Source organism: Hippopotamus amphibius, chromosome 9 (genome assembly GCF_030028045.1).
Source record: "Hippopotamus amphibius kiboko isolate mHipAmp2 chromosome 9, mHipAmp2.hap2, whole genome shotgun sequence".
Lineage (NCBI taxonomy): Eukaryota > Metazoa > Chordata > Mammalia > Artiodactyla > Hippopotamidae > Hippopotamus > Hippopotamus amphibius.
The window spans coordinates 111,525,387-111,538,856 of NC_080194.1; the positions used below are offsets into that span (position 1 = coordinate 111,525,387).

Consider the following 13,470-nt stretch of genomic DNA (forward strand, 5'->3'; position numbering starts at 1 on the left):
CCTACCCACCACACGGCCTGATCTCCACTGCACGCTCCTGCAGGCCGCTGGCGTACCAACGCCCACAACGTGACGAAAATGAGACATAAGAGAAGGACCAGGCAAAAAGAAAAGAAATCCACCTGGCATATATGGTCAGAAGAAAAGAACATTTACAAAAATTCAGTGCAGTCTGTTAAAGGTGGGCTGAAGTCTGAACAGCAAACTAAACCAGCACATCAGCCACAAGTGGAGTACAGTGCCTTCCACCCATTTCCTCCTTGTAAAGTAAAATCCTATCCAGGCATCAGTATCTAGCCGGAGTCATCTCCTCCTTTTTACTTCTGCCCTTCTGAATTCCAAACTACTTATTGCTCAGACAGACACTAACCAAATATGCCTCTGTGAGTGGCCGTGTGGATGAGTAAGACTGAAGCAGCCTCTCCTGTAGCCCCTCTGGGTTAGGCACACAGCAGTGCTCAATAAATAACTGCTGCAGAACAAAGCGGAAAACGAAGAACAGAAGCAATTTTCTTAACCAAACGGGCAGCGTGTTTTTCCAAGTCTCCACCACTCTACCTGGTCTCCCAACCCAGCTGGATATCTAGATGGGCAGGGGCTAAGCTAACCCAAGGAGGTAAGCCGGGCCTGCTCTAACCGTTCCCAGACATACACAGACACACATGATTTTTCCCACTTACATCTGGAACGATAACTGTAAGCTTGGGATTTAAAGCATGATAGACTTTTCCAATGGCCCCCTTGTAACACCAGAAAGGATTGTAGTCTTGAGCATATTTTGTGTTGGCATCTCTGGCAGTTGTGAAGATCTTGTACCAGAGCGTGGCGTTGCTGTAGGTGTCAGGAACACAGTGCGGCGGCTGTCTGCAGGAGGAGAGGGGGCAAGACACGTGCTCAGTGGCCTTGCGACATGTACTTGCGTCTCCCCAGCGGGTGCTGGAACAGCACTGAGCAGGACCACACGTGTGGAAGGGAGGAGTAAGAGGCATTTTCTTGAGATAAACACCATTATGTTTTTAGTTCAGTGACTTTTACAAAAATTTTAATAAACACATAACAGAGTCAGAAATAGGCATCCAGCACTTAGGAGTCTGGGTGTTAGATTTCTGCCTTCAGAATTCAACCCATGGTCCTCTCGCATATGATGTGGCCAGAGAAGACTCGCTCCTTTTAAGCCCATTTTCTCAAAATATCTAAACTCTTAGTTGCAAATGCAAATTTTACATACAAACTTCTCCATCAGATATTGCAACCATACAGCAAATAATGCTTAAATTGTCCTACAAACCTCCAAGTGTCTAAAACAGATAAATCCCAGGACAATTATTTTAAAAGGATTCACCATAAGACTCTTAAATAGGCTACATCTTGGGTATTTCATTTACTAATATTTACAGATCACTATCTCCTCCACAGAGAAAGGAGAGGCAGGAAGAGCCTTAAAGGCAAAGCGGTAACACTGACAGCTGCTCAAAAAAAACACGAAGCCAAAGTTTCAGAAATAGTAACTATTTCATGGAAAATAAGGTTCAATTTACACTATCAATTTAAACAGTAACTCTTCCTGGATAATGGAGATGAACAAAACCTTTATCTTTCAGGAGACGTAACTGTCACTATGGTCATAGGATCAGCTCTTACTCCTCTTTCCTGTTGGCTTCTTCTACCAACAGGAAAGGCCCCCTAAAACCCACAACAACAACCAGATGCTTTTACAACCCTGTCGAAACACTAACCCTCTGATACTTCTAGGCAGAGGTTTTACCTTTAGAAAACCAAATTAAACTGAAACAATCCTACAGACGGGTCCCAGTGATGACAGTTCTACAAAGTAACATGATGCTAGCCGTCCTGAGAATGTGCTGCTACAGCACCCCCGTCATGTTCACGGTAAATGGAGCTCCTCACGCACGGCCACTGGGGCCAGGAAAGTACTTACACGGTGACAGGGAACACGCCAGGGTGGGCTGTGAGGGTCATGCAGGCCGTGAACACCACCTGCTCACAGTGGCCGTGCAGGGCGCAGTCGTCCGAGCTCCAGGCTGTGGGCAGGGTGAAGGTAACGTTTATCTCCTCGTGGGCTTCTCTGCCTGGGAAGAGAAATCAGTTTTTTGGTAAGCCAGGCAAGAATTCATACATTTATTATTCTCAGGGATTTGAATGAATCCTGACATCAAACCCACCCAGGAATCGCCCACCTGTCAGCCCACCGAAGTGGGACCCCTGCCTCCGCGGGGTTTTAGGAGAACAACAGTTCTGCGCCACACTGAGGCCTGCTCACCTGGCAGAGCCACACAATGGCAGAGAAGGGCTCCTTTCAGCCACTGCCTGGAGATGCCACGCAAGGGCCCAGGCCGTGCCTGTGTGGGAGGGCTGGGTAAGTCATCACCCGTGTTACAGCACTCATTTCCAAACTGCTTTTATACCTGTTACTTCACTTAAAATGTATCACTCTCTCACAAAGAACACCAAAGAAATGTTACCGGTCCCCTTTTGCATACAAGCAGACTGAGAATCACAGGGTCGAACAGGCTTAAGAAAGGTCATGAGATGGGTGAGCGATGAAGCGTAACTCATGCCAACGTACGTGAACGCTGCGGCAGAAGGAAAAGGTCCACTCACTACGTGGAAAACCCAGACGTCGCCCTTACCTCCTTACACGGGAAGAGCTCTCTCCTAGTACAGCCACCAGGAGGCTGGCAGGAGCTCCCAGGTTCCTTTGAGGGCTTTAAAAGGTTCTTGGTAACCAAAGAACCAAAGACGATTCTTCCATGGCCCAAGCCTCTGGCACGAAGCCTTTCCTAACTATTCCAGCTTCTATTCCTTCCTCAACCTCCTCCTGAATCACCTACAGTCTCTCACGGGTTGAGTACTAGTCCAAGCGCAGTGCGTGTTTCCTCTGTGCCAGGAACTATTCTAAGTGCTTGATGAATATTAACTCACGTTATGCTTGTCTCTTTCATATCCCAAAATTCCAAAGGGAAGAAACCAGATCTTAGGCTTTTTCTAGTTCTTAGCACTTAGTCTTAAAAATTTTTTGACTGCACTGGGCTAACAGCAATATCTGTAGTATGTACTGAAAAATCCCACATGATGAGCCCAAATAAAAAATCCGTGTTTTTAACAGACTTGCAGATGTAGAGAGCAGACCTGTGGTTGCCGGGGACGGAGGGGTAGGGGAGGGATGGATTGGGAATCTGGAATTAGCAAAGGCAAGCTATTATATATAGGATGGATAAATAACAAGTTTTGCACAGGGAACTATATTCCATATCCTGTGACAAACCATAATGGAAAAGAATATGAAAAAATATATGCGTATGTATAACTGAGTCACTCTGCTGTACAGCAGAAATTGATTTACAACTGTGTTAATTATACTTCAATAAAATGTAAAACAAATGAAAATTTTAAAAGTATGTTTTCATATGTTAAGACCAGAAATAGGCCTTATAGTTTTTTCCCAGTCTCCTACTCTTACAGGCTTCTCTTGACAGCCTACTGCATACCAAGCACTCTGATAAGTGAAGATGTAGTAGAGATGGTTCCTTCTTGACTTTGTTTAGTTCAAACTCAACAAAAGGGAAGACACATACAAGAAATAAAAGCAAGTCTGATGAGTGAAACCACACACTCTAATACTGTGTTGTAGCAGCTGCTGCCCGAGAAAGCCAGGCGGGAGCTGGCTAACACTCACGTACCTGAGAGTCCAATCTGATGCCCGAGAACGGTCGAGTACAGATGGGTGACGTTGCGAGAGTACCCGCCAAAGGGTTTGAGTGGGTCCAGGGTTAGGGTGATTGCAACGGAGATGTTCACCGGGCCTGCATCCTCCAGGGACTGCGGGGACTGGGTGGAGATCCTGGCCTGGCTGCTGGTCACTGTGCTTTCCAGAGCTGTGGTGTCGTTTGTGAGATGCTTTAACGTTTCATTCTCTGATACACACAAGTCCAAATCATTAAACCGCAGAAGGAAAGTATTCCAATCCTTCGGTAAAGTGAAAGAGAGAAAAACAAGCATGAGCCGTCTGAAAGTGCTGCCAGCACAACGACACAGCCACAACCCTTGGTGTGGCTTCAACAACAGGGAAACTACGCCTCGGAGTCGGTCCTTCAACATGACCACGACAGCACAGCCTCTTATGCTGGCATAACAGTGTGGTTTTCCAACCACTCTCACATTCAAAAGCTAAAATATGAACTCTTCATTGGCATGAGCTATTAAATAAACTGTGAGATTAAACCAACTTAGGAAAATACAAAAAGAAAAAAAAGGGTATTAAACTTATAGAAACTGCTCTAGCCTCAGAATCAAACTTGAAAAGAAAGCTTGAATAAAAGTAGTAAAACATCAGAAGTATTAATTCAAACTCATTGAGCAGTTACAATTTTTTAAAAATTAAGGCTGCCTTAAAATATTTTCTCAAAAGGTCAATGTTCTACACCATGCTTTCCGTCTTGAGAATGCCAAACCGCAGTAAATAACCAACACTCCTGTGGTACTTTTCCCCCTCATCATGGACTTTGGATGCCACTTTAGAACAGGAACAATTTCAAAAGGGAGGAGAAAAGGTGTTTTCAGGCTTCTCTTAATATCTGTATTGACGGTTTAAATTATATATATCAGTTTTAAAACTGATACCAACAGTGTACCCACCAGGGTGTGTTTTTAATTTTAGCAAACACCCAAAGATGAACTCAGGCTAAAATAGCAACAACAAATCAACCTAGGCTGTTACATACAACTTCTTTCTCCCAAGCAACATTATCTACAAAAAGTTACCAAATGTGAAGACAAACCAAGTTACATTTCAAATAACTCTAACATTGATTAAAAATGCCATTCGGAGTAATCCCGAAGTAGTCAAGTCTACCTCTATAGCCTCAGTTTATCAGTTTCTGGCATTTAGTAAGAGGGCAAGCAGACATTTCAAATTACATTTTCCCTGACACCTATAAACTCAGCAGACCATTCAAGAACATTAGGGCTGAAAATGAACATTCTACCCTTTCCTATTCCAGACATGAGGAAACTGAAGCCCAGAGCAAATTAGGGACTGTCCAATTCCAGTTGAGTTGAAGCAGACTCAGAATTAAGTTTTCTGATTCGCAGCCCCAAACTTTTCCCATACACCTAGGATCTTCACTTGAAAATAAAAATCACTAAATTAACCATAAAGTTCTGCAGCACCTTGCAGCGCTGCTTTCCTGCAGTGTTTGAGTCCATTTTGAACAGCTGGCCAAGGCCAATGTCAGGCCCCATTTTGATTATTAAGGGCTAATTATCTGGGCTACATCTTAACCATTGGCCCCGGCCGAGTGTTCAACACGGACTTGAGCGCTGAGGGAGGGCAGTGCCAGGCTGCTGCAGAACTTTGGTTGTGACAAGAGTGTTCATTTTCAGCCCTCATGTAGGTACCGCCCGTTGGCACAACCTTTAAAGATTCAGGCAGGGTCAGAAAAGACGGAGACTGAAGCCAGCCGGCAGGTCTCTTGGTAAGAAACTCTTGAGAAGGGTTTCAGGGGAGAAATAGCTAAAACTTGTTGCTTTGTGTAAGAGAGTTCACGTGGGAAGGCGGTCCCTCCTGTGAACATCACCCATGATCTAGGACGCGCGGGGCACAGGAGGAAGCACTCTCCTCTCCAGAACACGGCACGCACAGCGCGACAATGCGCGACAATGCAATCCCTATCCCCACCCCCATTCCAGCAGCAATGCACACACCCAAGGAGAAAGTGTCAGAGAAGGCACTCGAGGAATCCACGACGATGGGAACTAATTTGTCCTAAAAGACACTTAATCCCCAGCAAATTCACCATATCACTGATTCACCATAATTGTTATTCACGTCTATTAAACAAGATTATTAATATTAACTTTGTATTGTTTTCTGATATGCAGAAACACACATCTTTTAAAATCTGTGTTATGACTGTTCAAAAACAGTCATGTATGCCTACATTAACGATGAAAGAGCAATGCCCGGATAATTCATTTAAATTGGCCAAAAAATAAAATCTAGAAGGCAAGTTTGCAGACAACTGAAGTTTTCCTTGATAAGACAAATATATTTGGAAATAAGATCCTGCTTCCTAATTTCTTCAGAATTCCATCTTATCCAATGAAAAAGCTATCAGTACAACTGATAAAACTCCATGACAATATATGGCTTTAAAATAACAAACGTTTAGTTTTTAAAAATTGTGATGAGCTAATTTAATATGAATAGCAAAGTAGTTCGTTCTCAATCTTCTTGACACAAAAACATTTTACGAGTATACTTTCCAAAATACATGTTTCATTGCTGAAACAGTCTAACTAAAGCTGGTAGCATTATTTAAATCAATAACTATCTGACTAGGTTCTTTCCTCACAAGGTGAGTTACAGCAAGATGGAAGGCCAAAAATTCTGAAGAAATATTACTCTTTCTCACTGGGATAAAAGTCACAACCAAAGAAAGGTATGTGGAGAGCCCAAGGTGTTTTCCCACTCTATAAAGGTCCAGCCAGTCTGAGGGGAGAACGCAGCATCTACTATACCTCTGCCATTTCTGGTGACTTGATCTCCTTGATTTTGAAGAAATAGCCCAAGGTCAGGAAAGCGATTGCCATGGCGCTGACACTGATCATGAAGACCACCAAGGGGGGCCGGCTGCTGATGTGCAGCTTCAGGTTCTCCAGGGGGTTGATGCTGAACATTATTCTCATCAGCTCCACCTGAAAGGAAGCAATCAGAAGGCTCACCAACTCACTCGCAGAAGAAAACCTATGACTCTCAGTTCTCTTTCCTCTGATGGTGTTGGGGGGTGGGGAGATCACTCATTAGTGCACTTGAGAACTGTCTGATCATACATCCATTCAAAAGACTAGAAGGAAAAAAAAAAACCACCACCACTAAATGCTAATTGTCATTATCTCCAAGTGGTAGGATCTTGAAAGACAGGCATTCTTTCCGTTTGAATTTTCTAATTATTCTTTAATGAACATTTGCTACTTCCATATTAAGAAAATGTTTAAGTAGGTCAGTGATATGACACAAATACATGCCAACAGGTACTAAACTGAGGATGCTCTAATATCTCCAATCATTGAAGAGCTGAATTCTATGTAGTCAACATTCTGTCCTGTTCACCACCACACTCATGCCCATCCCAGCACCTGGCAGAGAGCAGGCACTCAACAGATACTGAGTTTTATCACTCCCCTGCTTCAAGCGCTCCTAAGGCTCCCCACTGGACCTGGCATGAGATTCCTGTGAAGGCTCACAGGGTGTCATGACCCGGAAGCCCCACCAACCTCAATGACTACATCTCCACCAACATTCCCTCCTCGTTCACTGGGTGCCGGCCACACTGGCCCTGCTATTTTTCAGGATCAGCGTGTCAATTTCTGCAAGGAAGTCAGTCTGAGGAGTACTGCCACTTTAATGACACTGTCTTGCAGTCCATGAACCTGGGGTGCCTTTCCACTTACTTCTGTTCTCTTTCATTTATTTCAATATTTCATAGTTATCAAAGCCTATGTTTGCACTTCTTTTGCTAAACTTATTCCTATTTTATTCTTGGAATTTTTTAACATGTCCTATCTGAAGGCTTTTACCTCTGCCTGGAATACTTTTCCCCCAAATTTCCACATGCTTGCTCTTCTTAAAATGCAGGTCTCTGCTCAGTAGTCAGCCCCTTAGATAGGCCTTCCCTGACCACCCTCAGCCCCCTGTCTCCCAGTCCCGCGTGACTTCGTTCACACCATTTAAATTTCTACCTGTTTATAGTCTATCATCCCTCATTTGTGAGCTCCAAGAGAGCAGGGATTTTGCAGTCTTGTTCACTGCTGTGGCCCTGGCTCCTGGTCCCTAGAACAGCAGCTGGCACATAACAATCAGACTACAACACTAAAACTATTTAAAAAATCTGTGCCAGCTTTTAGAGAGAAAAAGATGCATCGACAGCCCCTAAGAACCAACAGTGACCACGTGCAATAAGCCAGGCTGTGTACCTGATTGTTTTCACAAGACTCTGAGTCAACATTCTGTTTCTGAGATTTCTCTCTGTCGATTCAGTCTACTGGGTTTACCTGCTGTACAGGAGGCAACTGCATCACAGTAATCTCCAGCGGAGGAGCCCACCTGGGTTCTTCCCACTGTTTCACTCACAAAGGGCACCACAGCAGGCACAAGAGTGGTTCTAATACAATGAGGTCACCAGGAGGCCCATCTGCAACTTGACCTTCTATTGTCAGACTCTTGACCAGCTTATACTTCCCCCAGCAAGGAAAGGGCTTGCTCCATCTCCCAACATTCATGCCAACACTTGATATTCTAAGGCAATCTTGTGGAACTCAACCAACCTAATCATGTTAAATTGTATCTCATCATTATTTTAAATTACATCTCCCTGAAACAGAATATCTTTTTACTTCTTTATTGGCCATTTAGATTCCTCCTAAGTGAACTGCCTGAATCTTTGGCCATTTACCAGTAGGATGTTTGCCTATGTCTTATTAATGTTTAAAAGTTTGGGGGTGTTTTTTTTTTGATATTTTAGACACTGAGCCTTTTCCAATTTTTTTAAATGACATATATAACTACTCCAAGTCTGTGAATTTTCTTTAATACGGTTCATGGCATTGTTTGCCATACAAATGGTTCTTTTTTTTTTTTTAACAGCTTTATTAAGATATAATTCACATACCATACAATTCACCCATTTAAAGTATACAACCCAATTCACAGATTGAAAATTGATATAGTGATGGTTGCCCAAACATTTTCATCATTTCCTAAAGGAACTCATACCCTTTAGCAGTAACTATTTATTTGGGCCTACCTTTCTTTTTCAATAATTAAAAAAAAAATTTCTCTCATGCATCTTGTTGGATTGACTCAAAGACATACTAATTTATGCAGGTATGATTGACAGTATCTTCTAAAAATGATCCTTTCCACTGTTAATAGTTTATACAAAAGCAATAGACTTTTGTATAGTGATCTTGATTCCAGACACTTTGCTACAATCTTTTAAATTCTAATTAGCTTGTGGTAGCTTCTCTTATTGTAAAAGCAATAACAGCATTTCTTTCCCTTAGTTCATTTTTTAAAATTTTTCTTACCATTTTGACTAGAACCCTCAGTGAAATGATGAACAGAAGTGGCAAAAATAGGAATCCTTGCCTCATTTCTGACTTTAATGTAAATGCTTCACTATTAAATATGGTATATGTTAATCATTTCTGAAATTCCTCACCAGGTTAAAGTACCCTCTACTTCAAATTTGCAAAGATAATTTCATTATAAATGTTACATTTTAATGAATGCTTTATCTGCAACCTCTGAACAAGCAATTCTTCTCCTTTAATCTGTTAAAATGAACTACAGTAATTGATTTTTTTCATGATGACTCTCATATGCATTGCTTGGATAAACAATACAATCGTGATCTTTTAAAACTATATTGCTGACTTTGCTAAATTTGATTCTGAATTTCCACATCTATTCACAAGTGACATAAGAAAAAAAAGCCATAATTCTCTGACAGTATATACTCCCTGATTAAGTCATTCTAGTATCATAAGATTAATTGAATGTGTTCACGCATCTATTTTCTAGAACAACGTGTAAGATATTTGCTTCTATTTCTGGGAAGCTTGATAGACCCTGACCAAAAAACCATCTGGATTCCTCGAGTTTTTGTTGAGTTTTGTATTTTGGTGGGCTGTCTTAACTACTTATTCATGTTTTAAAAATAAGTCTATGTTTTCTATTTCTAGTAAGTCAGTTTTGATAAGATATATTATTCTAGGAAATTGACCATATTATACTGGTTTCTGAGATGTGTGGCACAGTATTATCTTGTGATTTGTTTGATTTTTACTGGCAGTCATGTTCTTTTTCATTACAAATGTTTCTGTGTGTTTGTATTCTATTTGTGTTTTCAAAAAACCAGTGTTTGATTTTAGAGATATCTAGATAATTTCTTTGTTTTCTTTTTCAGTAATTTCTATATTAAAAAAAATTATTTTTCTCCATCTGCCTTCTTTGGGATAACTCAGTTTGGTTTTTCTAACCTCTTCAGTTGGAATCTTACCTCAGATTTTTAATTTTTTTTTTAATGGAAGCATTTCAAAATATAAACTTCCCTCAACATACTCCTTCTTCAGCTGCATTACTCTCCCTCACCACTACCATCAATCATCAGCAAATCTTGTTGGTTTTCTTTCCAAAATGCGTCTCAGATCTACCCACTTTGCCTATCTTCTTATTAAGATGACAGAGGCTGATCACTGTATCAGTCCTCCACATGTCTCTACAGCCGTAAGACCTCTATATCCAAATGCCCACTGAATATCCCTATACTTATATACTCTACATGTCCAAAACTGAACTAATCTGCATTCCTGCCCAATCTGACTCTTCCTCCTATATTCCCCATCTCAATCTAGAACTTTGGAAAACATCCTAGACTACTTCTACCCCATATTCAAGCAACTACTAAGTGCTAAAGATTCTCTCTCTTTAACATCTCTTACTTCTGATGCTTCCTTTCCACATTCCTCTGCTACTCCCCTGAGTTCAGGCCCTCATCATCATCTTTTGCAACTACTGCTAGTCTCAATTGAATCCTCCTGTTATCAGTCAAATAATCCATCTTCCTCATGCTATCAGAGTGATTTTTCCAAACGCAAATCTAATTATGTTACTGCTTAATTATCTCAGAGCTCCAAATGACCTAGGGATAAAGTCCAAGCTCCTTATAATGGCAGTCCACCATAAGCCAGGTCTTGTCTGCTTCTCAATGGTTTGACTAACTGTGTGAAATTAAAAACACAATATCATTTACATTAGCACTCCCCCCCAAATACTTAAGTTTAAATCTAACAAATGTGTACAAGGTCTATATGAGGAAAACTATTCAGTACAAAACTTTAGTGAACAAAATCAAAGAACTAAATAAATGGAGAGACATTTCACGTTCACGGATACAACAACTCAGGATGTCAAGATGTCAGTTCCTCCCAGTTTGACCTACAGATTCAACACAATCTCAGTCAAAATCCCAGCGAGTTATTTTGTGGATATCAACAAACTCCTTCTAAAGTTTATATGGAGAGGTAAAAGACCCAGAAGAGTCAATACTGAAGGAGAGCAAAGTGGGAAGACTGACTCTATTTGACTTCAAGATTTACTATAAAGCTACAGTAATCAAGACAGTGTGGTACTGGCAAGAGAACAGACAAACAGATCAATGAAACAGAACAGGGAGCTTAGAAATAGACCAACATAAATATACTCAGCTGATCTCTCACAAGGGAGCAAAGTCAATACAATGAAGCAAAGACAAGTCTTTGAACAAATGGTGCTGGAACAACTGGACATCCACATGTAAAAAAATGAATCGAGACACAGACCTTACAATCTTAACAAAAACGAACTCAAAATGGATCACAGACCTGACCGTAAAATGCAAAACTATAAAACTTCTAGAAGGTAACATTGGGGAAAACCTTGAATTTGGTGATGACTTTTTAGATAAGGACACCAAAGGCACTATTCTGTGAAAGAAGAAAGTGGTAAGCTAGACTTCATTAAAATTAAGAATTTCTGCTCTACAAAAGACATTGTTAAAAGAATAAGAAGATAAGCACAGACTGGGAGAAAATATTTGCAAAAGACCCATCTGACAAAGGACTGTTCTCTAAAACATACAAAGAGCTATTAAAACTCAACAATAAGGAAATAAACAACACAATTTAAAAATTAGCCAAAGAGCTTAAAAGACACTTCAACAAAGAAGACTTTCAGATGGCAAATAAGCATATGAAAAGATGCTCTCACATCATACGTCATAAAGAAATGCAAATTAAAACAAGATACCGCGACACACTTATTAGAAAGGCCAAAACCCAGAACACTGGCAATACCAAATACTGGCAAGGATGTTGAGCAATAGGAAGTCTCTATTCATTAAACAGGATTCAAATAACAAATGTTGGCAAGGATGTGGAGAAAAGGGAATCCTAGTACACTGTTGGTGGGAGTGTAAATTGGTACAGTCACTATGGAAGACAGTATGGAAGTTCCTCAAAAACCTGAAAGTAGAACTACCAATATGATCCAGCCATTCCACTTCTGAGTATATATCTGAAGAAAGTGAAAACAACAATTTGAAAGATACATGCACCCCAATGTTCACAGTAGCATTATTTACAATAGCCAGAACATGGAAGCAACATGTGTCCTAAACGTCCATCAACAGATGAATGAATAAAGGAGATATTCCACATATACAATGGAATATTACTCAGCCATAAAAAAGAATGAATCTCACCATTTGTAATAACATGGATGGACCTGGAGGGTATTATGCTTAGTGAAATAAGTCAGACAGAAGAAGACAAATACTGTATGTTATCACTTACATGTAGAATCTAAAAAATGAAACAAATAAACAAATGTAACAAAACAGAAACAGACTCACAGATATAGCAAACAAACTAGGGTTACCAGTGGGGAGAGGGAAGGGGGGAGGGGCAAGATAGCAGTAGGGAGTTAAGAGGTACAAACCCCTATGTATAAATAAGCTACAAAGATGTAATGTACAGCACAGAGAATAAAGCCAATATTTCATAAGAACTTTAAATGGAGTATAATCTATAAAAGTACTGAATCACTATGTTGTACACCTGAAACTAATATTGTAAATCAACTATACTTCAATTAAAAAATAAAATAAAAAAGATTAATAGGCTTCAGAAACACATCAACAGTAAATTAGTTCCATTTATTAAGAAAGACAATAAAATCTGAATCATATAAAATAAATAGGAATTATTCACCACCTGGAACTACAATTATGAAACATCTAGAAAAACAGAAAAATATGAATTAAACTTCCTTCTAGATAAATCTAAGTCATTAAAACCATGTCACACTAGAAATTAAACATATATATGTATATATATCTTAACATAAATACCCACAAATTAGCAAGCAATGTCAACATAAGCCAATTTAATTAGAGGAAGTTCCAAAGGAGGCCAACTGTATTCACTTAAAAAGTAAAAGCATTTTTAAATAAAACTATTAAAAGTCCAAATATTTCATAAACTTAAAATTCCTTTCCACCACTCACAAGTGTTTTCAAATATGAAATTAACAAGGGCTAAATAAATTTATTTCCCCTGCAAAGAATTATAAGAAAATGTCCATAATCTTCTCAACAGTAAATGTCACTTTTAATTAAAAAATAAGTTAAGCTCTACGGGGAGAAGAAAGGTGGATGGAGAAAAAGCACACTAACCAACCTCCCTCCCCTATATTCATTCATCTCAACTCCAACTGTAGACTATCATCAGAATAAAGATAAGAAATGACCAGGGCTGTGAAGCTGCCTCTCTGGAAAGTCTAGGGATTTAAGGTACACAGAACACGGCCAAAAGCCAATTTCACAAGAGAGCACACGACTAAAGTCCATT

General features: G+C 40.1%; 1 protein-coding gene across 3 annotated transcripts in view; it reads right to left on the minus strand.

Annotated features, from left to right (window-relative positions):
• TMEM248 (transmembrane protein 248) overlaps positions 1-13,470 on the minus strand; it is a 28,265-nt gene that overhangs the window by 4,122 nt on the left and 10,673 nt on the right. For all 3 annotated transcript variants that reach the window (XM_057749286.1, XM_057749287.1, XM_057749288.1), the window contains 4 exons: positions 6,541-6,717; positions 3,702-3,987; positions 1,940-2,090; positions 681-864 (listed from right to left, as the gene is read on the minus strand). In XM_057749286.1, the coding sequence (XP_057605269.1) occupies positions 681-864; positions 1,940-2,090; positions 3,702-3,987; positions 6,541-6,708 (789 nt within the window). In that variant the 5' untranslated portion in view covers positions 6,709-6,717. The remainder of the gene's footprint in view (positions 1-680; positions 865-1,939; positions 2,091-3,701; positions 3,988-6,540; positions 6,718-13,470) is intronic.